The sequence below is a fragment of the Mauremys reevesii genome, linkage group 2, assembly GCF_016161935.1.
Source record: "Mauremys reevesii isolate NIE-2019 linkage group 2, ASM1616193v1, whole genome shotgun sequence".
In the NCBI taxonomy this organism is placed as follows: Eukaryota; Metazoa; Chordata; order Testudines; family Geoemydidae; genus Mauremys; species Mauremys reevesii.
This window is the reverse complement of record NC_052624.1, coordinates 271,460,089-271,486,370: the sequence shown is the minus strand read 5'-3', so window position 1 is coordinate 271,486,370 and position 26,282 is coordinate 271,460,089. Positions and strand designations below refer to the sequence as shown.

The following is a 26,282-nucleotide window of genomic DNA, read 5'->3' as shown; positions in this document are numbered from 1 at the left end:
GAGAGAACCCTATTGCTTGGGAGTCTGAAACAAGACTGGACAAAATCCTATTAATTAGTACACCGCTTCTACGATATAACACCACCCGATATAACACAAATTTGGATATAATGCGGTAAAGCTGTGCTCCAGCGGTGCGGGGCCGTGCACTCCGGTGGATCAAAGCAAGTTCAATGTAACACAGTTTCACCTATAACATGGTAAGATTTTTTGGATCCTAAGGACAGCCTTATATCGAGGTAGAGGTGTATTATTTATTTATTATCTGAGCACCAAAAGGCCCTGTTGTGCTAGGTCCCATACAAACAGACACACATTGAGTCCCTGCCCCAAAGAGCTTACAATCAAACTTGAAACAAAATTCAACCAGTGGGTATGACAAACAGTAGGAGACAAAGAAAGAAAGAAAGTATAGGAAACAATCTTGCGCAGGCAGGGCATGGTCTAGGCTCTTGCTATCTCTATGATTCTGTAAAGTGCACCTTGAACCACCAGATGGTGCCATATAACTATATTTTTTTTGTCCTTTATGTGGCTTTATTAGTTGTGGGCCAGATAGACAAGGAGAACCAAGGAAGTTAAACTATTGACTGCCATCCTCCTTATATCTCATCAGCTGTGCAAAAACATAGAACATTTAAATCAGTGACCCCTTTTTTCTTATCCACCTGTGTGGTTATATAAATTAAATGTAAAATCAGCTGCATAGCTGCCAAGTTTTGTGCGGCTCCATGTTTGGCATGATATACAAATGATTTAGTGAGTGAATGTGCATATCTGCAAATACTTTGCCTATAATTTTACTGCAATTTACAAAAGCTGTGTGGATTTGTTGCTAGTGGAAGGTGTTGATCTGGCCACCCAGAAATCCTCAGTTTACAAGGCAGCAATAGGGCGGGTTTCCCACATACACTGCTCTGCCAGCATGTCTCAAGAAACGGGCAGTTCAGTCTCTACAGTTGATAAAGATCTTGGCTTCTGTGGTGAATTTGCCAATAATACAAAGGTTGGTGATTATTTTGCAATGTAGAGAGTCAGATAGTATGGTGATGAGTGCAGTATAAGTACAGAATAGGAGCTGAAACTGAGACCTATAAACATCTCATTTAGGGGCCACCAAACATCCATTAGATGGCAACTATTTTTACTACCTAGTGAGTTGGACTAGATTCAAACTGGTGAAAGGCTCTGTACCTCTTTAGCAATATCTTGCGGTATCCTGTCCCCAAGTAAATGCTAATGTGTGCTTCAAAAATGTGTGCTTTCTTGAAAGATACATTTATTAAATCAAAAGTTCTGATATTTTTGGAAATGACACAGGCAGTGTTTTCTACTCTCTGTACACACAAGCAAAATCTCCACCCCCTGTTCTCAGTCTTCTATAAACGCACTCTACAATTAATTGCCCCACCATGTTCTTAAAAAGGACAACTTTCCTGAATCAAAACACAAACAATAAAGATACAATAAAATAAATATTAATGCAACATCCAAATCCACTACTGAACACAAGATTTTGCCATTTAAAATCATTTCAACAATTACAATTATTCCAGGGGCCTCAAAAAACCTGAGGTGTACTATATTTATATATAGTTTTTTTGTACTTTTAAAATATATCTAAATAAAAAACTTTAAAGTTGCAAAATAAAGAACTCAGAAGACAGCAAATGCCAGAATTATGGTTACCCAGGCAACCTTATTACTACACCCTTGTACAGATAAAAAAGGATGCAACCTTCAATTACATGAATACATGCTATTTTCCCCCATATGAGTGGTTAGTAAGGTGTGAACCCAGAGCATTCAAATGTACAGCACAGACCTTTACCAGGATAGTTGCAGAATTAGGATGTTATTTTGTGTGTGGACCAATTTCTGAGAGAGGACATATGACCCAATTTGTCAGTGGGTCACAGAGCAATGTTGCATATCAGGATTCCTGGCTCTAAGAGCAGTGTGTGGTCTAGTGGGTAGAATAGTGGTTGTCATGATTTCAGGGTAACTACACCTGTATTACGCCCTCCGTGGTCCATTCCAGGAGTGCCCAACCATGTCTCTGCTCTCCACTGTCACTGGTCTCTGGACGGGGACCCTTGCCCTACCTGCTTCTGAGTTGAGGTTTTAAGGCTACACAGCATCCTTGCCTAACAGTGTGATATCCTTAGCAAGCCACTCTTGGGTCACATTGAGGGTTACATAGATCCATAGAGTTAGGCACTTCTTAAAGGTAATGTGGCTAAGTGGATAACTTTTGGCATTGTCATTTGAGACCATGGTCCTAGTCCCAGTACTTCTTGAAGTGACCTTATGCAATCTTTTACTTCCTGTCTTTCCAAAATGGTGAAATGATAGTGGCTTGCCTTCTGGGTAGCAGGGTGAGGCCCTGCTTGATTGTAAGTGTTGTCATCTGCATAGAAAAATAAACACCAATGAGAAAAAACTTGAATTTACAGTCTCCTGGGCCCTATCTCACAGCCCCTTCCTTTAGACCAAAGGGTATGGGGTGGGATTGGTTTGTCTCCAATTAATGAGATTTTTCCTGAGATGTGAGATGTGGTCGTTAAAAGCTTGACTGTCACTCAAGATGCATGATAGCAAAGGTGGGCCAGACAACATCCTTTATTAGACCAACTTCAGTTGGTGGAAGAGACAGAGAGATGCTTTGAAACTACACAGAGCTCTTCTTCAGATCTGGGCAAGGTACTCACAGTGTCACAGGGAAATACAAGGTGGAACAGAGTGTTAAGCATAGGTGGTAATATATTTGCACGGCACCATTCAAAATAAAGTGGGCTATTAACATTACTGCAGTCATAGGTCAAAGGCGGGCTAGTGGGTTACAGACTATGGTAAAGAGACATAAAACCAGTGTCCCTATGCAGTCCATGATTTTTAGCATCTCAGAGTTATGAGTTTGAGCTCCCAGGCTCATGTTTTGAAGGTGGTGTGTACGTGTCCTTTGGGGTCGAGGACTCAGAGGTCAGGCGTGGCGTGATCCTTTGGTGATGTATGACATCTGACGGTCCTGCCTGAGGTGAGGTGTGGTGCAGACCCTGGATTTTGGAATAATTTCCCTTAATGATTTTAGAAAGAAAATAAAAGCATAATCCCCCCCCACACCCCTCCCAGCTGCCTAAGCGGGAGACTCTCCAGGGAGCACAGGCTGGGTGCACTGGGCAGGGGCGCTGAGAGCTGGCGCCTGGGTCCCGGAGCCGGAGGGGTTTATTGAGGCCGGTGCTGTTCGAGCCTCCCCGTGCAGAGGAGACAGGACCCGCCCCCCGCATCCCGAGCAGGGCCCGTGGGAGGTTCGCGCCGGGGCTCTACCCCGGGTACGGGCAGCCCGGGGGCGGGGCGGGGTGAAGAGGTTCAAATCCCCTGAGATCCCCCGCAGCCAACCCGCGAGGGGAGGGACACAGAGCGGCGCCCGCCCCGCTCCGAGGCCCGCCCGACCCCGTTGCCATAGCTGCGCCGGGCGGCGTCCGGTAATGGCGGCGGGAGCGGCGCGGGGGCCGTGAAGCGGCCTTGCGAGTCGGGCCATGGTGCGGAGTGAGTGTCCCCCTGCGCCGCGCCGCGCCGCTGACTGGGAGCGGGGCCGGAACCTGCCCAGCCGCCCTTATCCCTCCCCGCCCCCTGAACTCCACCCCAGCCACCACCCACCGGCTCCCCATCTCCTCCCCAGCCACCACCCACCGGCTCCCATCTCCTCTCGCCACCGCCCACCGGCTCCCCATCCCCAGCCACCACCCACCGGCTCCCATCTCCCCTCCTCCCCATCCCCAGCCACCACCGTCGGCTGCCCCATCTCTCCCCTCCCCATCCCAGCCACCGCCCACCGGCGCCCCCATCTCCGCCCCCCCATCCCCAGCCACCGCCCACCGGCTCCCCCATCTCCCTCCCCAGCCACCACCCATCCCAGCCACCGCCCACCGGCTCCCCCATCTCCCTCCCCAGCCACCACCCACCGGTTCCCATCTGCCACCACCCACCGGCTCCCCATCTTCCCTCCCCATCCCAGCCACCGCCCACTGGCTCCCCATCTCCTCCTCCTCCCCATCCCAGCCACCACCCACCGGCTCCCCATCTCCCTTCTCTCCCCATCCCAGCCACCACCCACCGGCTCCCCATCTCCTCCCCAGCCACCGCCCACCGGCTCCCCATCTCCCTCCTCCCCATCCCAGCCACCGCCCACCGGCTCCCCATCTCCTCCCCTCCCCATCCCAGCCACCGCCCACCGGCTCCCCATCTCCTCCCCAGCCACCGCCCACCGGCTCCCCATCTCCCTCCCCAGCCACCACCCATCGGCTGCCCCATCTCCTCTCCCCATCCCAGCCACCGCCCACCGGCTCCCCATCTCCCCCTCCCTTCCCATCCCCAGCCACCGGCTGCCCCCAGCCGCTGCCCCATCTCCCTCACTCCCCCACCCCAGCCACCGCCCACCGGCTGCCCCATCTCCTCCCCTCCCCATCCCAGCCACCGCCCATCGGCTCCCCATCTCCCTCCTCCCCATCCCAGCCACCGCCCACCGGCTCCCCATCTCCTCTCCCCAGCCACCGCCCACCGGCTCCCATCTCCCATCCCCAGCCACTACCCATTGGTTCCCCATCTTCCCTCCCTTCCCCCATCCCAGCCACCGCCCACCGGCTCCCCATCTCCTTCCCTCCATCCCCAACCACTGCCCACTGGCTCCCCATCTCCTCCCCTCCCCATCCCAGCCACCGCCCACCGGCTCCCCATCTCCTCTCCCCCCACCCCAGCCACCGCCCACCGGCTGCCGCATCTCCCCTCCCCCTCCCCAGCCGCTGCCCCATCTCCCCTCACTCCCCACCCCAGCCACCGCCCGTCGGCTGCCCCATCTCCCCTCACTCCCCACCCCAGCCACCGCCCATCGGCTGCCCCATCTCCCTCCCCTCCCCAGCCACTGCCCACCGGCTGCCCCATCTCTCCTCCCCTCTCCCCATCCACAGCCACCACCCATCGGCTGCCCCATCTCTTTCCCCTCCCCCCATCCCCAGCCACCGCCCACCGGCTGCCCCATCTCTTTCCCTGGGGCAGCATACAGCAGTTCTGCCGGGAGCCGCTCTAGGCAGCAGAAGCAGGCAGGGGAGAGGTGCCGCGCTGCTTTCTGTCAGGCAGGGATGCAGCGTGGCGGTGGGGGAAACCCGCAGGGGCTGGGGCCCGATCCAGGCAGGGCTGGGGGAGAGACCCAGCTCCAAATATTGCTGGAGTAGGGCCTCCAACCCTGAATATTCCTGGTGCTTGAGCAACGGAAACATATGTAACCTGCTGCCTATGCCCATGCCCAAGCTTTCCTTCCCTTCGTTCCCAGCTTCTCCCCTCCCGTCCTCCTCATCCTCAGCTACTACACATCCGCAGGCTTCCCTAGAGCCTGGGGAATCCTACTTGCAAACATAATTGTGCACTGTGGATGGAGGGAGCAGTGTTTACCTTTTTAGCTATTTTTCTCCCTATTGTTCAGCAAACATGGTCAGTTTCAGAAAATCAAAGTGTCTCCACAAGGACATTTGCTAATGGAAGAACTTCAGGGTAGGGGAGAATGTACATGGTGTGGCCTAAAGATATCACACTGACTTTATAAACATCTTTTTCTTCTTCCAAACCAAAAATAGACACCACTACATCATAATTTAAAATCTTAAATAAAAGTAGGGAAAGTAAACTATCATCATTAATTCCTGGAAAGAACCTGAAATACGTTCCAGTCCATGTATTTAATAGCATTCAAAGTGACTGACATTAAAAGTGACTCTGTTATGAGATCATAATTTTTGAGAGGTAAAATGGTGCACTCCGAAAGGTGGTACAGTTGATTACTCCTGAGAGAATTCTGCACCAAAAAAATTAAAATTCAGTGCTAAAAATTATGAACACAATATTTTAAAATTCTGCAATTTTTATTTTTCAATAAATAAATGCGGTTCCAGTGTGGAGCACAGGCCACTGACTGCTTTGAGGTGAGAGATCACCCTGAATCCCCTACTTCCCCCAGTACAGGGACTCGTCAGTGAGGCTGCACCTGACCTGACACAGTGCAAGGGCTGGGCCTGCCCCAGAAACACCCCTGTGCCCTGCCCCTCTGTGCCAAGTGCACCTGGTGTGGCTGGGCAGGCTCAGCCCAGCAGGATTCAAGTGTGGAGGGGCTCAGTGTGGGGGGATCCAGGTGTGGGGCAATCTGGGTGCAGGTGACTTAGTGGGAGATCTGAATGCACAAGGGCTTGTTGGGGGGTTCCAGGTACAGGGGCAAGGGGACTCTGCAGGGGATCAAGGTGATGGTGGTTGTGCTCAGCGGGGGGGTCTGGATGTGGGGCTCAGTGGGGGGTGTGTCGCTTGATGGGGTGGGGGTCCAGGTGCACCTGGTTGGGCTCAGTGGGGTGGGGGTCTGGGTGTGGGGAGCTTGTTGAAGGGGTCCAGGTGTAGGGGGGCAGGGCTTGTCAGGGTGAGCGTTCGATGGGCCTGCTTAACAGCGGAGTCCCAACTGCTGCCAAGGCGATGCCGCATGCCGGGCTCCTGCTTCCCTCTGGGATTCCCCTATCCCCTTTTCTTCTCCATCCTCCTCCCCTCACTCCCACATTCCCTTTCCCCTGCCCTATTCACCCCCTTTCTTCCCCCCACCCCCTTGTCCCCCCTTCTCTCATTTCCCCCACCCACATTACTCAGCCCCACCACGGGCACTCACTGTTGCACAGAAAATAGGAAGGCTCCCACCACACAGAAGGGAGCATAACTGTCACTAGGACCCAAGAGGCTGCGTTCAGCTGCAGAGTCAGCGGAGCCCTAGACACATTCTCCTTCAGCTGGGCAGCTCTGCGTTTGCAGAAATAGGGGCGGTGGCAGTGGCACGTAATCCCATGTGCCCCCCCCATTCTTTGCCTCTGTCTGAAGGGCAATCCTCCCCCCTCCACACACAAACTGCGCACATGTTCACCCTCTCCCCCTCCCACGGCTTCCCTTTGCTTCCCTGCCGTTTTCTGCAGGGAACCACGGGAATTCTGCGGGGACATTTTCTGCAGCCGTGCAGTCCGACAGAATCACCCCCCCACCCCGAGTAACTTGATATAGACCAATTAGGAACAGGAACACTGGGAGATTCTAGACTTCATGGCTTTCCCTTACTCTATGATTTTCCACTTTCTCTTAATCTATTTTAATTGTATATTGCCACTGCTGTTATGCTGCCAGTCCCCTGCTGGGCTAAACTAGTGCTTTGGAAATCAACATCTCTGTGTGAAGTTGGCAGATGCATGCTGAGGGAAGACATTGCTGTGTGAAGTAGTATGGCTTCATCTTCTGAACCTGTGGTATTTTCAGTCTTAAAATAATGTTAGAAAAGTTTACTGCTGCCTTAAGTCCAGGCTTATCATTGTCTTTTGATTTATCTGCAGCCCAACACATGCTTCGATTTCTTTCAGCTTCTTCACAGCTCTCCCTGATGTCTTCTCCTCTATGAATGAAAGCATCTCATTACGGGAATCCCACTCCTAACCACCTAGAGGATAAATTGTCACCTGTTGTCACCAGTTGACATCGTCACTCACTAGCTCCAATGGATCTTTGTCTGGTGTCACCATTTTCAGACTAAAACTCTCACTTCCTAACTACCATCCAGTTTCCAATCTCTCTGACATTATTAAAGTTCAGAGGAAAATGTTTCCGATCACTGCTTTTACTGGTTTCAGTTGACTTTCAACTTTTTCACAATACTGACACTGCTTTTTTCTGGGAAGTTAATGAACTAATTGCCTCTGGACATAGGTCTCTCTCTTTTTGATTTGAGGGTGATTTTTGACATCAGTCTCTCCAAGCAAGATCAGGAAGCCGGTAAGCCCAATTCTCCATTGCCTTGCACTTGTGTAGTCACGTACGCTTGTGCAGTGAGAGTAAAATGCTACCAGGTTAAGAGTAACTATAAAATGTACAAGGCAGTGGAGAATCAGGCTCTATATCTCCAGCATTCACCTCTCTTGGTACCAATCTTTTTTTGCTTTTTATTTCTAGAAGAGGATTTATCTCTTTCCCCTTTCTTAATTTGACCATACCTCTGCCGGTATCTTTATCTGTGCCATAATCTTCTGATCTTGGCTATTACAATATTACCTTTCCTTGTTTTTTCCAAATGCATACTCTTTAATCTTCAGGGTATCCTGTATGCCAGTGGTTCTCAACCTGTGTCTGCAGACCCCTACTGGTCTGCAGACTATGTCTAAGGCAGGGGTTCTCAAACTTCATTGCATTGTGATCCCCTTCTGACAACAAAAATTACTACATGACCCCAGGAGGGGGTACCAAAGCCTGAGCCTGCCCGAGTCCCACCACCCTGGTTGGGGGGAGGAAAAGCCCGAGCCCCACCACCCTGCAGGGGGGAAGCCAAAGCCCCCAGGCTTCAGCCCAAGGCAGGGGGCCTATAACCTGAGCCCTGACGCCCATGGCTGAAGTCCTTGGGCTTCAGCTTCGGCCCCGGGCGGTGGACTCAGGCTTCAGCTTCAGTCCCAGCAAGTCTAAGCCAGCTCTGGTGACCCCATTAAAATGGGATCCTGACCCACTTTGGGGTCCTGCCCCACAGTTTGAGAACTGCTGCTCTAAGGGGACTGTGAAAAGTTGTCATTACCATAGAACAGTAGATTTCAGCCTGTGGTCTGCAGACAGTATGTCTAAGATTTCCAAAGGGGTCCCAACCTCCATTTGAAATTTTTTTAGAGGTCCACTAATGAAAAAACATTGAGAACCACTGCTGTATGCTACAGCCAGCATTTCACTCTTACTATAAGAATTGGACTCATATTGCCCTCCTCTTCTGTCATCTTCATTGGTTTTCTAGCCATGTCCAAACCCAATTCAAAATTACCCTACAAGTATTCAAATCTCAATTTGTTTGGTCTATCCTATCTCATGTCTACCTGCTGCCCCACTCAGTCTTCTCCAGTTTTGACCTCCTCTGTGTTATTAATTATTATTTATTTGTATTACAGTACTTTCTAGGAATCCCAGTCATGAACCAAAAGCCCATTGTGCTAGGTGCTGTACAAACACAGAATAAAAAGAGTCCCTGCCCACAAAGAGTTCATAATCTGTTTAAAACAAGAAACAATAGATGGATACAGACAGTCGGGGGAGTACAAGGAAACAACGAGATTCTATTGGTCAGCATGATAGGCAGTGGTCTCAGCACACCAGTAGACTAATCTTTATCCAGTTTTTTTAAGGAATCAGGGGGAAAGAGAGTTTTAAAGAGGGATTTGAAGGAGGATAATGAGTTAACTTTGCAGATGTTTATGGGGAGCTCCTCCCAAGTGTAAGAGGTAGCATAGTAGAAAACACAAAGGTGCTTGTTTGAAAATGTAACAAGTGGGTGATGGAGACTGACATCTCAATAGTGAATGAGAGATGATTGGTAGGGTGGGTGGAGGCCATGGTGGGTCTTGAAAGTGAAATCAAGTAGCTTATGTTTGATGCAATAGAGAGGGGTGAGCCATTGTAGGGATGTGTAACCCTCAGTTTCTCACCTTGCAGGGTGAAAGTCTGACATACAAATGTTCCTTTAACCTGCCACTCCCCTCTCCCTCCACTGCACCCCACTCACAGTTGCTGTCCTTGGTCAGCGAAGACTGAGAGTTCAGAGCAAACATACAATACGCCCTTCCTCCTTTGCACTGCTGCACAAATCAGCCAACAGTCTGACCTATATTGAAGACAATGAGACTTGTACCAGTTTATGGCAGGATCAAATTTTGACCCCAGGGAAGACCGCCAACTTCATAATTTCTTGTGTCAAAAATAATGTCAATTTCATTCACACAGTGATAGCTATCATGGCTGAATGTGCTGAGGCATCATGTCTCTTGCTACTTTTGTAGTGGTAGGTATTATAATTGGTGTTTGTGTTGAATGTCTGTTTATTAAGGACAAAGAAAAAATTTAATTAACTTCCTTAATAGATTACCAGAAAATTCCCTCCATAAAATCAGTTTCCATTACATGGTGATGTGTCTTGCAGTCACTGAAGAACTTCTTAGACAACGTGCAGAGCATAACAACTGTGAACTTTTTTCCCTGGAAGAAATCTCCTTGCACCAGCAGGAAATAGAAAAACTAGAATACATTGACAAATTGTGTCGAGATTTAAAAATCCTCTATCTTCAAAATAACCTAATTCCAAAAATTGGTAAGTGTTTTATTCATTGTTTTGGTTTTTTTTTAAACCGAGTTACATGCATGTCAAGAAAATGGCCATAAGATTTTGAGTTTAAGGGAGTGGAAAGAAATGAGCAAAAAGGGAATCAGTAAATATCCCAATCCTGAAAGATTCTGAGCACCCTCAACTCCTATTGACTTAAGTGGGAGTTAAGGTGCTCAGCATCTCAGATGACTGGGCCGTAATAGCTGAAAGAGAGAACATACAGTTAAGAATTATCAACAGTATATAGGTCTGAAATGATTTTATTTAAAAAAAAATGTTGATAGATAAAAAGGCATGGATCTTTTTTTGCTAAAAACGTATTTTGTTAAAGATTTATTTTTTTATGTCTTTCTTACAACGAATAAAGCAAACACTCTGATACACCGTATGAATTACAGTATCAGGGAACTAGCACACCCTATACTGATGCCAAGAAATCCTCCAACTCAAGTACAATCCTAAAAATAATTGCTTTGACCCCACTTGTTTCTTCCCTAACTCATAAGAGACATCAGAGTATGCTGACACAGAAAGGTGTACAAAAAGTTCACTTTTAGCCTATTATTTCATGAGTTCTCATAATAATTCCTTTATATGTTGATGGCAAAACTCTGCAAGTGAGTGGCAAAATTTTGCCTATAAGCATCCCACAGACAGATATGAAACTACACTAGGCCTGGGCTTTGTAGACCAGGACCTACAGAGAATCTGTTGTAACTGAAATAGCTTCAAATGTTTACTGGGCCCTTTAAAACCAAATATAAGACAAAGTTCTTGGCTAGAAAATCTTAGAATCCAAATAGAAGGTATATCGGTGAAGGATGAGGGATAGGAAGCAACAAAAGGAAGTCATTAATTAGAGGTGATTAGCATGTATCTTGTGAGTTTGTTTTTTTAAATGAGGAAACAGCTCAAAATTACTTCAAGACACACAGCTTTGTGCCCTCCTGATCCTGGGCTGCTCTGAGGGCTAGAGAGGCTCCCAAAGTAATTTGGACAGACCTGGGGGCCTAAATTACAGTAGCTTTCCCAAGCTGCCCTGTAGGCTGCAGCACTGCATGAGATCTCTGCTGTGCTCTGTATTGTGGCCCTCCACCTGATACCCCCTTCTTCCTACCCTGATTCCCCCACCCCTTAGCACGGGGTCATCAGAGGGACCTTCATGTGATTGGGTCTTTAGAGAGCATCCTTATGCAGCACTTATGCTAGGATAATGATCCCCCAGTCAGAATCAGGGCTTTTAGGGCTCTGTTATATTGCTTTAGTGCATCAAAGGGTCAGAGCAGGGATGGTGAGGATCTCATTTTGGTTGTTGCAGTGTCCAACTCCTACAAGAATTTATCTTGTCCTTCTGATGGGCCTCACATTTCTGGTAAGATAGTGTGGGGTATCACAGTGCTCTTTCAATTAATTATCTTACAGAGCATCAGTTGCACAACAGCTCCTTGCAGCTGATCTCATTTTTAATAAGATGCACATTTATTCTTTAATTAGCTTAATGTAGACCACTAGTAGATGGTAGTGCATGTGATTTCCAGATAGAGTTTGCACTACAGTGCAACTGACTCCCAAGAAAATCACATTGTTGGCGATAGCAGCTATCCCTCAATACGAGGATGATGTCTGCCAGGAGGCAAAAAGTCATTGATGAGACTTAAGATGGCTGAGGAGTCCAATCTGTGCTTTACAGATTTTTCCACATATATGACAGGTGGTTGCTTGGAGAGAGCACAACTGCTGGCCAGGATGCTGTACACTTTCCTTCCTCCTCTGCCATTTCTCAGCTTCTTGAGCAAGGCGATTCTCTTCAAAACGGGCTGAGGCTTGATGTATGATGCAACAGCATTGCAGTCTATTGCCAGCCAGCTCTTCGCAATTCATGGGGTCAGTGTCTCCCTTAAAATATACTTTCAGGGTGTCCTTGTAGTGTTTTCTCTATCCCTGAGTCCTCTTACCGTTACTAAGTTGAGAAAAGAGGAATTGCTTTGGAAGATGAGTATCAGTCATCTGCACACACTGGCCAGTTCACTGAAGTTGATGTTTCATAATCCTCACCTCAACGCTGGTGATGTTAGCTGCAAAGACAGCACTGGCATTGGTGCAATGATCTTCCCATCTGATAAGGAGAATCTTCCTAAGGCAGCCGCTGGTGGTACTACTCCAGACGCTTAAGATGACTTCAGTATGTCATCCATGTCACACACCCATAAAGAAGAGCGGGGATGACTACTGCATTGTAGACCAGTATCTTAGTTTCCATCCACAGATCCACAACAAAGCAACTTTCCAAAGGATGCGCTGGCACAATGGACCCTATGTTCAATCTCCATATTAAGATTGGCTGCCTGGGAGAGGTGGCTAAGGGAAATGTTCAACATTTTCCAGGAGTTCACTACTGATGACAATTTGAGGGAGAAGGGGGGGCAACTTGTGCTGGAGCAGGCTGGTGGAGCATCTTTGTCTTCCCATTGTTGAGGGAAAGTCCCAGGCTATGATAGGCACCTGAGAAAAGATCTAGGGTGGATTGCAAGTCAGCCTCGGTGTGCGTGAGGATAGCACACTTGTCGGCATACTGAACATCAGTAATAACAGTCCTGGTGACCTTAATTTTAGAATGAAGCTGCTGAAGAGTTGCCTATCCATACAATACTCAATCCCAATTCCAGAAGAAAGGCGGTCACGAATAAGAATCAAGATCACAGCAAGATAGATTGGAAAAACAGGGTTGGGGCAATAACACAGCCCTGCTTAACACCAGTATGTCTGGTGAATGGGTCTGTCTCCAACCCATTACAGAGGACGGTGGTGGTCACACCATCATGAAGTAGCCTGAGAATGTGAACGAACTTCAATGGATAACTGAACCTAGACAGCACCTACCATAACACTTCACAATTGATGGAATCAAAGGCCTTAGATCAATAAATGTCATAAACAACAGCTTGTGTTGTTCTCTACACTTCTGTTGGATCTGTCATGCAACAAAAATCATGTCAGTGGTGCCCCAAGACAGCCTGAAACCACACAGGGATTCTGGAAGGATGTTTTTGGCAAGAGGAAGGAGACAGTTCAAAAGGATGTGAAAAAGGATCTTCCTGGCAATGGAGAGGAGGGCAATGCCTTAATAATTCTTGCACATTGACTTGTCCCCTTTCTTAAAAATGGTCACAATATTGGCATTCTTTAGGTTGGGTAGAATTTCATCATTAACCCACATTCTAAAAAGAAGTTGATGAAGTTTTTGCATGAGTGCTATTCCACCAGCTTTGAAGACCTCCACAGGGATGCCATCTGGGCCTGGTGCCTTTTTGTTTCTAGTCTGAGTGATGGCATGCCAAACTTCCTCAGAAGATGCGGAGTCGACAAGGTTCTTTTACTGGATGCTGAGGAATGGACTCAATGGTGACAGCTGAGACTTCTGATTCATGGTTCAATAGAGTCTCAAAGTGTTCTTTCCAACATTGCTTGAGGGCTCCATTGTCTTTAAGAAGGCTGGATCTTTCCTAAGATTGCAGAGCGGTTGTGCTGCTTGAGATTGGCCCACAGATGGTTTTCATTGCTAGAAAAAAGCATCTCATATCATGTTGATCAGCAAAGCTATGAATCTCCATGGATTTTGCTTGCCAACACTAATTCTTGATGTCACGCAGGCTCCTCTGAACTACCTCTTTAAGCCTTACTTACCTAGCACATGAAAGAGGTGAAACGTCCCCGTGACTATGGACCAAAATCATCAGAGACACAATATGTCCAGCACCGCAAAACACATCTAGTTGTTTCTCAAGAAACTAACGCTCTTGGCCAGTGAACTTGCCAGCTACCATACTGTTTCGAATCTCCCTTTCCTAAGTGAAAGTCACCAATGTGGTGATGAGTAAACTCTAACACTTGACCTTGTTAACGTTCTGGACTCATCTCAGGCTTGGTATACACTACAGAGTTAGTTGCCTTATGTTGTCCTAACTCTGTAAGTGTCTACACTACAATGTTACTCCCGCCTGTGTAAGTGCCCACTATATCGGGCTAATAACTTCATTTCCACTAGAGGCATAGCACTTAGGTTGATGTAGTAAGGGTGACACAGTGTCTGTGCAGACACTGCATTACTTACATTGCCTGTTGGCTGTCAGCTCTGCTGGTGGGGATGGATAGCCAGGGCTGTCAGCCCCGGAGCAGTGAAAGGCTTTCCAGCTGTTAGTGCCCCACACAGTTAAGTCAGTGAAAGTGCTCCTGGTAAGAGGGGACCACCGACAGAGGGGACGTAGTGTGGACGTGAACCACTGTAGTAATTACTGCAGTGGCTGTACGTGGACCTAACTTAGGTCGATTTAATTTTGTAGTATAGACAAAGCCTAAGTTAGGTTTTAGAACAAGACATGAAGATGTCTGTGGCAGAGTTCATGGATAATTGTTTGCTGGCTATGGACATAACCTTATTGCTTTTACTGTTAGATCCATCTTCAACCTTATGTAGAGTAAGGTGATAATGAGCAGCATGAAAGACATAATATAATTGGTGGTGCAACTGGCCAATCATTCAGTGCTTCAGGGAACAGTCTTGTTTCTCGACTTCAACACACATATATGGAAGAGTTCATGAGATTCCATGGGCTCCAACACCATTAATATGGTGATGACACCCAACTTCACATTTTCTCAACAGATGCAGTTAGTGCTATCACACAAATGTCTCGGTGCCAAGACATAAGCAGCAGGCGGAAACTGGTAGGACAAGGGAATTACTTCAAGAAGTAGCTGAAAAATTGTCCTCATCCACTATGAATGGCATCTGAAATCACAACAAAGTAGTGTCTTCACAGGGTCCTATTAGACCTATTATTGCCTCAGCAGGGAAAATGACAGCTAAATGGTTCAGCTTACATACATTTTTAGACGTTATAGGGTGGATTTTATGACTTAATTGGATGCAACTTTCAGCTAGAGGTGCTCAAGATGTTGTAGACCTATGATACGTATGACGTATATATTAAAAAGCCATGGCTTTTGTCTTTTTCTTTCTCTCTTTCTGGGATTGGTGTGGTAAAGTTTATTTACTGCTCTATTTCTTTTCCTCTTTCCCTCTCTTGTATCTGGCGTTATCACTGTTATTTCCCACAAGTAAGGATTGCCAGACATTCTCATAGGACAAAGATGTATTTGGCTGACCTCTTAATTGCAGTTGTTTGTGGAGAAAAGAACCATGTCCTGGGACCCAGGTTGTTAATTTTTCTTGATTAGTTATCTTGGAAGCTCATTTGGGGAATGTCCAGCAAGGGGGAAAAGGATTTATGGGATACTCTATTGCTTGACTGGCAAATCTTTGGATTTGCTCAGCAGGTGGAGCAACACATGAGTGGCAAAATTGCTGAATCTATTGAGTTAAATTCATCCCTGTTGTAACTTTTTTTTTTCAGCAGAATTACACCTGGGATAAATTTGGCTTAGTATCTTGGGGGAAAAAATAAATTAGAAAAAGTTATCTTACTTGCTTTCTTCATTCATCCATTTCTGCCACGTTGTCACAATCTATCAGGGATGATTCTTGGACACAATGTCCATGAAGTTTGTTTTTTGCCTCAAAGGAAACAACATAACACTGTCTCCTGTGCCCTTTGCACTATATAGGTTTAATAATCTTTCTGTCTAGTTTACTTCTTTGTAGGATTATTTTACCAAAAAAACCTCTCTGCTCCATTCTGTTCTGTGATTTCTGACAGAATCTCTCTCCAGCACATAGTGTGCTCAGTGAAATGCAGTACTCTGCAGTTTGAAAAGGACATGCTAGGCAACACAAATGACTTACAGAGATTACACAGTACTTTGCCGCAAAAAAAGTCTCTAGAGTCTCGAGGGCTGTTACAGCTTCTCTCACCTAAATGGGACTTCATTTAGAGTCAAGGAAAGATTCTCAGATACGGCCTTGAAATCTTGGCATCTGTGCTGGGAATGCTTTTGACACAAAGAATGATCATCTCTAGGTCAGCAGGATGCTATAATTCTATTTCCCCCCTGGTTCTTCAGCTTTTGTTCTTAAACTCATAAAGCTAAACTTCTTTCTGAGCACTATCTGTCTGGACATGTGCTAGGAATCTATTGCCATTAGCATTACATGTCTGAGCTCCGTTCTCCATTTCCTGGGTAGCATCTCAGCTTCCTGAATCACTATCACATTAAACAATTCTAGAAGTACTTATTCAGGCTAGTTCTCCTATAGATTCTAGTAGAAACATTAAAATGAAATTTCTTCATCATCTTACTCCATGGCAGGTCCCCATATAATGTGTGAAATAAGCTGTCCTATTTCAAACTAGTTTTGCTAAATTACTTGAGAAGGTTTTGAAGCTAAATCTGCAACCACACAAGTATCCTGCATTATAAAAGCCAGCTAATGCACTGTGAGATGTAGAATTTTCTGTGGATAAACAATTAACTTATTTCAGTACATATTTTATCAAATGACCAAGTACAGCAACTACAAAACACATTAGTGAAATGACTAAACCTTTTGCTTTACAAAATGACTGTGCTTTTTGCAGGTTTAGTTTGCAGTGTCGTGGAGGACAAGCAGCCTACTTTGAATATAATTGCTATTGGGTTCACCATTATTATTTTTAGCAAAATTGTATGTTCTTGTGATTGATTTGTTTCCAGGTCATTGGTACATTCACAAAAGGAAATGGCCAGTCGGTGTCTGTGCATATCTGTAAATGGTCATTACTGTTTAGTTATGTACACAAACTTAATCCCAAGAGAAAATCTCATTCCATGAGTTCTAATTTCCTCACCCATAGCCCACAGCATCACAGATCTAAATAAAGAGCTTTGGAAGCTTAAAGTGTAGCAAGTTCAGAAAGTTGAGATGCCACAAAAGAAATGGCAAAAGGCAGCTTTCCAGACCAGTTTCTTGGCAGTCTGTTGTCATGCCGTTTTATAAACAAAACCTAAATGGGAAGGTAATCATGGTTACATTACTTAAGGGGCAGGCCTAGGAATTATTCACAAACAATCTTAATTCTCCGGTATGGTATAATATGGACTTCTGCATTCTCAAAGTGGGTTATATTAATCTTTCAGAAACCTACAAACAAGAAACAGCCTGAAAAGTATATGCATATAGATTAAGGAGAGCACTCTTGTGCCCATTGAAGTCAATGACAAAACTCCCACTAATTTCAGAGAGCAGGACTGGGCAGTATGGGCCTGATCCATAGTTTATTGAAGTGAGTGGAAATCTTTCCATTGTTTCAGTGGGCCTTTGGACCAAGCCTTTAATCTTCGAATGATTAAACAGCTATATAGATGTCTGTGTTCATTGTCTTTGCTATTTGATTTTTATTACACTCTCCAGGATAAATATTTTGTTTTCTGTCCAAAGCAATTACTTTCTGTGCATTAAAATGTTATTTGCTATATTTTTATATTTATGCCATTGTGAATCTCCCACTTTGCACATAATTTAATTTCTTTCAGAAATAAATTAAACAGTAAAACAGAGTTAAAAATGTTATGCCTCTCCTTGTGGATAGAACTGAAATAAAATATGTATGTTTATTTCAGAAAATGTAAGCAAACTAAAGAAGCTTGAATATTTAAATTTAGCTTTGAACAACATTGAAAGAATTGAAAATTTGGAAGGTAAGTTTTTTTTAATACAATCTTTTCCCTTTTCATATTGAAGCATAAGTGTGGAGTATGAAAGTAAATGAGAATGTAGATTATCAAATATACCCACCAACTAAGGTAATCTGTCGTTACTCAGATGAGTATTTTTGTGCATTTTGTTACAAGTAGCTAGTACATATGATACTTACCTATAGCAAACAATAGTTTCTGTTCATGTCTTTGCAGAGGTTCACTAAAACATTTCACTCTTCTTTGCACCCCTTTTCCAAAGTAGGCAATTGTGACAGCTTTATTCTTTAATATCCTGCACAGCGGGAATCCAAAAACTATTCCTGAACTTGGGTCACCCATATGGTATTGGTATGTGCTTGCCAAAAAGGTAAATATATTACTGAAACAGAATAATTAGAGCAATGTGGCTTTTTAAGTCCTTTAAAAATCCTCCATAGGCTGTAAAAGGCTTTATTGTCTCAGAAGACTTCTTCACTTCAGCAGTCAACTGAGTCTCACAGAGGTAGGACTTCCATGCTTATTGACCATATATGGTGGCCTTTTCCCCATGGAGTGGTTTATGGCGCATTTCAGGAGATTCTCTTCCATTATTACATAAACATTTTGTCTGTCTTATCCCCACCTGTACTAATTTAAAGATAGTCATTTCCCAGTTCACATGTCTTTACTCCATTAACCTCATTGGGCACTGATGATATTTCGCATCTTGCAAGATCAAATTCTAAGCCATAAAATTGCCTATAAATACATCCTATATCAGTAGAATCACTTCTATCTTGAGTTCTTCCCTGTATTGATTTCCAGTAGTCCAGTCAATATAGCATGGCCATCTTTTATTAAAAGGATAAAGTGACAAAGGGATGTGCTGATTTCAGGTTCTGTCTTCTGAGGAAAAAAATCAACAAACTGGAACAGATTAAACAAATGGAAACAAAGTTTCTCACATAGGTTAAAAAGATGTCTGGAAAAATTGAAGAAATAGGTAGTAAATTACATAATTATAAGTTTCTCAACAAACTGCTATCTATTTTATTCCTGTAAATTTCAAGCTCCTATGTCAAGTTGTAATATTTATTAGTGTGATATGTCATTTACCTACAAACCATAAGAACCTTTGGAAGTATGCAAAATTTTTGGCTATTTAAATCCCTTAATAAATCATTATTGAGTTGTTTATTCTCTTCCAGCTCCATCATGCTCAAAATGCTTGTCAAATAACAGATTCACAAGGAAATATTAGTTGCCCTCTTTAGATTTGGTTATAATGATGAGCATAGTAACTGAGCTTGTTTTTTTACTCTTACAGTGAGAGTTGTGATTCTGTCCTGGTGTGATCATGGTGAAAGGGGAGTCTGGGAACTTTTTTTTTAAACATATAATTCAAATAATTTAGCTTCATCCATATTTATTGTAATCAGCAAGAACAGTGGAGGAGGAAACCTCATGGTCCATTGGGGATTTGAAATTCCCACTGTTATGTACTCCTGGTGGAATTCTGCACCCTGCAGGAGGTGCAGAATTAATAACTTCTGTAGATTTTTTGGCTCCCCCGCAGAAAAATTTGGGAGCAAAGAAATCTGTGGGGAACACATACCCCTTCCGCGGCAGCCCAGGCACATCTGCTGGGTGCGGCCAGCAGCAGAGAGCCAATTACCATGGAGGAAAGGTGGGAGGCTGGGTGTGCATGTGTGCATCCATGGAGAGATGTTAAGGGGGTGGGACTGGGCTCTAGTAAAGACTCACCAAATCCACTGCAGATCACTCTCCAGTCGTTCCCCAACAAGACCATAAGAACATTTTCTCCCGTTGACCCCCTGTGGTGTAGACCCCGCGGTAACTCAACCTAAGATACGTTGACTCCCGCTATGTTATTCACGTGGCTGGAGTTGCGTAGCATAGGTCGACTTACCGTGGTAGTGTAGACATAGCTTCACTTTGTCCCTCTCATCGCTGTTGCTGCATCCTGGGCTTGGAGGCATAGGGCTGTGTGAAGCAGGCTCTGTCCCTCAGGCAGAGCAGAAACTTAACAACTAAACAGGCAGGCTGCTTATATTGCCATTGTTAGTTAATTGTTCCCATTCTTAGTCAATTAAGGGTCCTTTACCTTGCTAGAGTGGTGTAAAGGAGACTTCTTGTAAATGACAGTAACGGACTCCTCAGTCTGGGCTTTTTCGCTTTTTTTTCCTGTGGTGTAAAGGAGCCTTCTTGTAAATGACAGTAACGGACTCCTCAGTCTTGGCTTTTTCGCTTTTTTTTCCTGTGCCAGAAAGGCACAATGGGATTAGATTACAGCTCAGGATCTATTTTACTTATCCACTTAAAAAAATGCAGGACATTGATTAGCAAAACTGCATGACTTTCTTGTGGGAAAGTCTGAACAATTTAAAGTGACATTCTACTTTACAGAACACCAAACATCAAAATAAAAGTAATGTAATTTAAATAAAAATCCAGGATTATAACTGGAATGCAGGGTCTTAGTTACCAAGTATTTGTAATTTAACTTTCATGTGTTTAGGAAATGCTGAACAGTTCTTGTGATTTTTTTTCTTTATGACAATTTAAATAAATTACCAAAAATAAGTGAAACTGGTGTGATTATACTGAAATCATAGAGTTTGCAATTCTAAGGAAGGATAGAAGGGAGTACAGCAAAATAGAGACAATGGATTTCAGGAAGGTGGCTTTGGTAAGCTCAGAGAGCTGATAGGTAAGGTCCCATGGGAATCAAGGCTGAGGGGAAAAACAACTGAGGAGAGTTGGCAGTTTTTCAAAGGGACACTATTAAGTGCCCAAAAGCAAGCTATTCCGCTGGGGAGGAAAGATAGAAAATGTGGCAAAAGACCACCTTGGCTTAACCACGAGATCTTGCATGATCTAAAAAATAAAAAGGAGTCATATAAAAATGAAACTAGGTCAGATTACAAAGGATGAATATAGGCAAACAACACAGGAATGCAGGGGCAAGATTAGACAGGCAAAGGCACAAAATGAGCTCAAACTAGCTACGGGAATAAAGGGAAACAAGAAGACTTTATCAATACATTAGAAGCAAGAGGAAGACCAAGGACAGGGTAGGCCCACTGCTCAGTGAGGAGGGAGAAACAGTAACAGGAAACTTGGAAATGGCAGAGAAGCTTAATGACTTCTTTGTTTCAGTCTTCACCGAGAAGTCTGAGGGAATGCCTAACACAGTGAATGCTAATGGGAAGGGGTAAGTTTAGAAGATAAATAAAAAAAGAACAAGTTAAAAATCACTTAGAAAAGTTAGATGCCTGCAAGTCACCAGGGCCTGATCAAATGCATCCTAGAATACTCAAGGAGCTAATAGAGGAGGCAGGGCCAGCTCCAGGTACCGGCTTATCAAGCAAGTGCTTCGGGCGGCCACTCCGGAGCGGGGTGGCACTTTCAGGTATTCGGCGGCAATTCGGCGGAGAGTCCCTCACTCCCGCTCGGAGCGAAGGACCTCCCGCTGAATTGCCGCAGATCGTGATCTTTGATAGGATAACGAGTCTTGTGGATAAGGGAGAAGTGGTGGATGTGGTATATCTAGACTTTAGTAAGGCATTTGATATGGTCTCGCATGATATTCTTATCAATAAACTAGGCAAATAAAATTTAGATGGGGCTACTATAAGGTGGGTGCATAACTGGCTGGATAACCACACTCAGAGAGTAGTTATTAATGGTTCCCAATCCTGCTGGAAAGGTATAACAAGTGGGGTTCCGCAGGGGTATGTTTTGGGACTGGCTGTGTTCAATATCTTCATCAACGACTTAGATATTGGCATAGAAAGTACGTTTATTAAGTTTGCAGATGATACCAAACTGGGAGGGATTGCAACTGCTTTGGAGGACCGGGTCATAATTCAAAATGATCTGGACAAATTGGAGAAGTGGTCTGAGGTAAACAGGATGAAGTTTAATAAAGACAAATGCAAAGTGCTCCACTTAGGAAGAAAAAAATCAGTTTCACACATACAGAATGGGAAGAGACTGTCTAGGAAGGAGTACGGCAGAAAGGGATCCAGGGGTTATAGTGGACCACAAGCTAAATATGAGTCAACAGTGTGATGCTGTTGCAAAAAAAGCAAATGTGATTCTGGGATGCATTAACAGGTGTGTTGTGAGCAAGACACGAGAAGTCATTCTTCCGCTCTACTCTGCGCTGGTTAGGCCTCAACTGGAGTATTGTGTCCAGTTCTGGACCACCGCATTTCAAGAAAGATGTGGATAAATTGGAGAGGGTCCAGAGAAGAGCAACAAGAATGATTATGGTCTAGAGATCATGACCTATGAAGGAAGGCTGAAATAATTGTTTTTTTTTAGTTTGGAAAAGAGAAGACTGAGAGGGAACATGACAGCAGTTTTCCGGTATCTAAAAGAGTGTCATAAGGAGGAGGGAGAAAACGTGTTCACCTTAGCCTCTAAGGATAGAACAAGAATCAGTGGGCTTAAACTGCAGCAAGGGAGGTTTAGGTTGGACATTAGGAAAAAGTTCTTAACTGTCAGGGTGGTTAAACCCCGGAATAAATTGCCTAGGGAGGTCGTGGAATCTCCACCTCTGGAAATATTTAAGAGTAGGTTAGATAAATGTCTATCAGGGATGATCTAGACAGTATTTGGTCCTGCCATGAGGGCAGGGGACTGGACTCAATGACCTCTCGAGGTCCCTTCCAGTCCTAGAATCTATGAATCTATGAATCTACTGCATTATTTTGAGAAATTAAATATGCAGAATTTTGCATTTTTGGTGCAGAATTTTGCATTTTGGGGCATAGAATTCCCCCAGGAGTATGATATTATGCTGTTCAGGTTCACTTTTCCACCATAGTGTTCTCTGTGAAATTTTTGTTATACAGTCCAGAGTTTCAATTTACAATGAAGATTTTTTTCAGTCTCAATGAAGTTTGCTCAACTGTTCACCAACATTTGCACTTTCACATCAGCTCACTCAAGCAAAATACCAGTGAAAGTCAATAGGTTAAAATATGCATGACAATTAATGAATTCATAAGTTGTGACAGAAGTCCAACTTTTTTAGAGTGTATATATATGACTCATTGTTCTTAGACATGAGTAACATCAGCTAAGAGTAACATTTTACAGTAATATAATTTGTAAATGGCCCTGCCCTCCTAAGAAAGTACGTGAGTGTCTGTTTTGGTACTAAACAGTTCATTCTCAAATTAGAAACTATGCAGAGCTTCAAAGGATACTGATAGGTCTGGTCCCTGCCACAGCCCTTAGGAGCTTTTTTCTGACTGCCTCAGTTAGGGCGCACAAAATTCAGCCTCTCCCTCTGAAAAAATGAGTCAGAATGGCTTCTTGTAACCACACTGAGCAGGTTCATCCAATCAAGGAACCAGAGCCAATGTCGTGTGACTTTTGTAACCAGTCTCAACCAACCCATCTCTAAATGTCAGCCTGAATAAATGTACCACAAAAAGATTTAATAGTCAGGGCCGGCTCTAGGCACCAGCGTTCCAAGCATGTGCTTGGGGCATCACTTTTCAAGGGGCGGCACTCTGGCTTTTAAAAATTTTTTTTGCTTGGGACGGCAAAAAACCTGGAGCCGGCCCTGTTAATAGTAATCCAACTAGCAATACTTTTTATAGTTTTTTTTTCATGAATTGTGACTTTTACTGAAACTTCTGCCATTTCACACACATTTAAAACATTTGTTTTAAAAAGAAACTAAATGAAATATGAAAGAAACAAATGTAGACAGAAATCAAAATTATTAGTTATGAATTATTTTCTCAAATCTGGTTCTGAGAAGCAACATACGATGTGTGTATTTGTGTAAATGAGATAGAGGTAAGTGTGTGTGTGTGTGTGTGAGAGAGAGAGATTGAGAGAGAGAGAGAGATGCAAGGTGAATAAGAATATATTTTTCCATACAGGATGTGAAGAACTGCAGAAACTTGACCTGACAGCAAATTTCATTGGAGAACTGTCCAGTATTGAAATCCTAAAACACAACATACATCTTAAAGAACTCTTTCTGGTGGGGAATCCATGCACTGAGTTTGAGGGTTACAGACAGTTTGTGGTGGCAACTCTTCATCAATTAAAAGTATGTTTTGTTTTTTTTAATGGATTTGGATCCAAACGAGTATCTAAAAGTGATACATTTCTCCTTAATACCTGGAGTCAGAATTGTTCACTGAACACACTAATACAAAACAAAATTACTGCTTGTGATAGGAATGCCCTACTTGTTGTCTGTAGGAAATTACATTTTTCCATAAAGGAGAATTGATATTGATAAATAACACAGTTATGATAATGGCTTAGCCAAAATATATTTTGGCTATCTTTTATGTTTTTATCAGAGATCTTTGACTGAAGTCTTGGTTTTTCTTTGCAAACAATTCTAACTCTGAGGAGGGAAAATGTACTAAAGAGTTCTAATTTTTGTGTAAAAGAACAGTATATTTTTAGCTGATTTTCATGCATGAGGAAAGTGCTGGATTGATAGTACCAAAAATGTTAAAACTTCTGTAAAACCCTTTTGAAGTCAGTAGAAAGATTATAACTGATGTAAATTGGATCACACCACATATGAGATGGGTACTCTAAGCAACAGCAGGAATTACGGTATAGATTCCCAGATAGGATAACGTATATATAAGCAGACCTCTCTACCCACAACCACAGTTTCAGGGAGAAAAGTCATTACAATCCACATATAAGCTCAGGATTTTATACACAGAATTATACAGTGCCAGAAGACTTGCAGCAATCAGATGCTTGTCCTTCGTAATGTTTCTAGCTAACTCACTAGATGGCTGAAGATGAAACTCATCCAGGCTTAAACTCTGTTGACTGTAGAACTTGAGCACTTTTTCTGGCACCCTAGAGACCAGCATCTCTCTGGGGGCAATTCCCTCCTACTATATGGGGTTATACTGAATCATATATAAGTGGAGCCTTTAATCCTTCCTAAAATGTCAGAAAGTCAGCACATATACAAGTGTTTACAGTATTTTCAATAATATGCTACATGCATTGATCCAGTTTAAGATACTCTGACAGCATGAACAATGTGTTATTTACAATCTTAAATGTTTCGGCTGTAGCCTAATTTACATAATACTAAGAAGTTATTGGAAGTTTTGTAGATTCTGCATTTGTATATTAAAGCTGATATAATCAAAATTAACCCAGTGCTTGATGGATTTATTGATTTGTGTGTGAGGTTTTCAATTTTTGCCAATTTTATATTTTTTTATTTGTTTTGGATTTTTTTTTTTGCTCTTTTGAGAAGTGTTTGGATAGTAAAGAAATAGAACGTTCTGAGAGGATTCAGGCATTGCAGAACTATCGACAAGTAGAGAAGCAAATTAGAGACCAGGAACAGGTTTACCTTCTCAAAAGGGCCAGAGAAAAAGAAGAGGCCCTAAAAAAAATACAAGAAAAGCAGGAGAAGAAGAAAGAAAAACAAATAAAACCTAAACCTGGATTTGACAGACGTTGGTACACAGACATCAACAACATCAAGTATGTAAATTGATATCAGTCCTCTTCTTTTTTCTGTTTTTGATAAGGAATTTCTTTTCCTGAGGAAATAATAATTACCTGGTACCAGGGCCGGATTTCCCATTAGGCACAGTAGGCACATGCCTAGGCGTGCTGGCATTCTAGGGGTGCCTAAAAATTCAAATTTTGCCACTCCTGGGTCCCAGCAGGGGGCAGGGCCAGCTGAGGGGGAGACAGCCCCATGTAGTCCTGTTGGAGCACTTCTTGCTCTGCCCGGTGAACAGAGTCACCTCCCAGCAGGGCCAGTGAGTGCTGCCAGGGGGCAGGGCTTGGGAGAGTGAGTCTCGGGGGGCTCTGGGCAGTAGGGGGCTTGTAGGGGGTGGGGGAGGTGTGTGTGTGTTGGGGCGCTGGGCAGTGGAGGGTCTGTGTGGGGCACTGGAAAGTTGTGTGGGCGGCGCTGGGCAGTGGGGAAGCTGTGGACGGAGGGGTGCTTGGCAGTGGGGCGCCTAAAAGTTAAAAGTGGTGGGGTTCCCCCCCACCCACTGTGATTAGGAGCTCCAAGCCGCTGCAGGCAGGGGGGGTACCGCACAGCTCCTGGCCCTTGTAGGCAGCGGGCTGGGAGCTCCAAGCCACCGTGGGCGGCAGAGGCACCCTGCATCTCCCAGCCCCTGTGGGGGCGGGGAGACTCTGAGCCTCTGCACCTAGGGGTACCCAAAGTGGAAATCCTGCCCTGCTTGGTACATTACTTTTTACATTCTGCTTTTAAAATTGTGTGTGTTTATCTTCATTGCTGATCTCGCCTCTAATAGTCTACCCTCTTCATGCACTGATCCCCACAATAGGAGACCAGAATTGATCAGAGAACAGAACAGAGGATTTGGGGATCTTTTGATTGGGAAACCCTGTAGATTTTTGTTTTCTGAACCCAGTCTACTTTGTGGCTCTAAAATTATTTGCACTGTGGAAG

The 26,282-nt window shown here is 44.3% G+C and overlaps 1 protein-coding gene across 3 annotated transcripts in view; it reads left to right on the top strand.

The window, feature by feature from the left end:
* Nucleotides 1-3,345: 3,345 nt before the first annotated feature.
* Nucleotides 3,346-26,282, top strand: part of DNAAF11 (dynein axonemal assembly factor 11) — a 54,288-nt gene continuing 31,351 nt past the window's right edge. For 2 of the 3 annotated variants that reach the window (XM_039527589.1, XM_039527587.1), the window contains exons 1-4: nucleotides 9,979-10,180; nucleotides 17,753-17,830; nucleotides 23,737-23,909; nucleotides 25,104-25,336. In XM_039527589.1, coding sequence (XP_039383523.1) covers nucleotides 9,994-10,180; nucleotides 17,753-17,830; nucleotides 23,737-23,909; nucleotides 25,104-25,336 — 671 coding nt within the window. In that variant the 5' untranslated portion in view covers nucleotides 9,979-9,993. Of the gene's footprint in view, nucleotides 3,550-9,978; nucleotides 10,181-17,752; nucleotides 17,831-23,736; nucleotides 23,910-25,103; nucleotides 25,337-26,282 lie in introns of those variants that run through there. The other variant, XM_039527588.1, reaches the window with a different exon arrangement.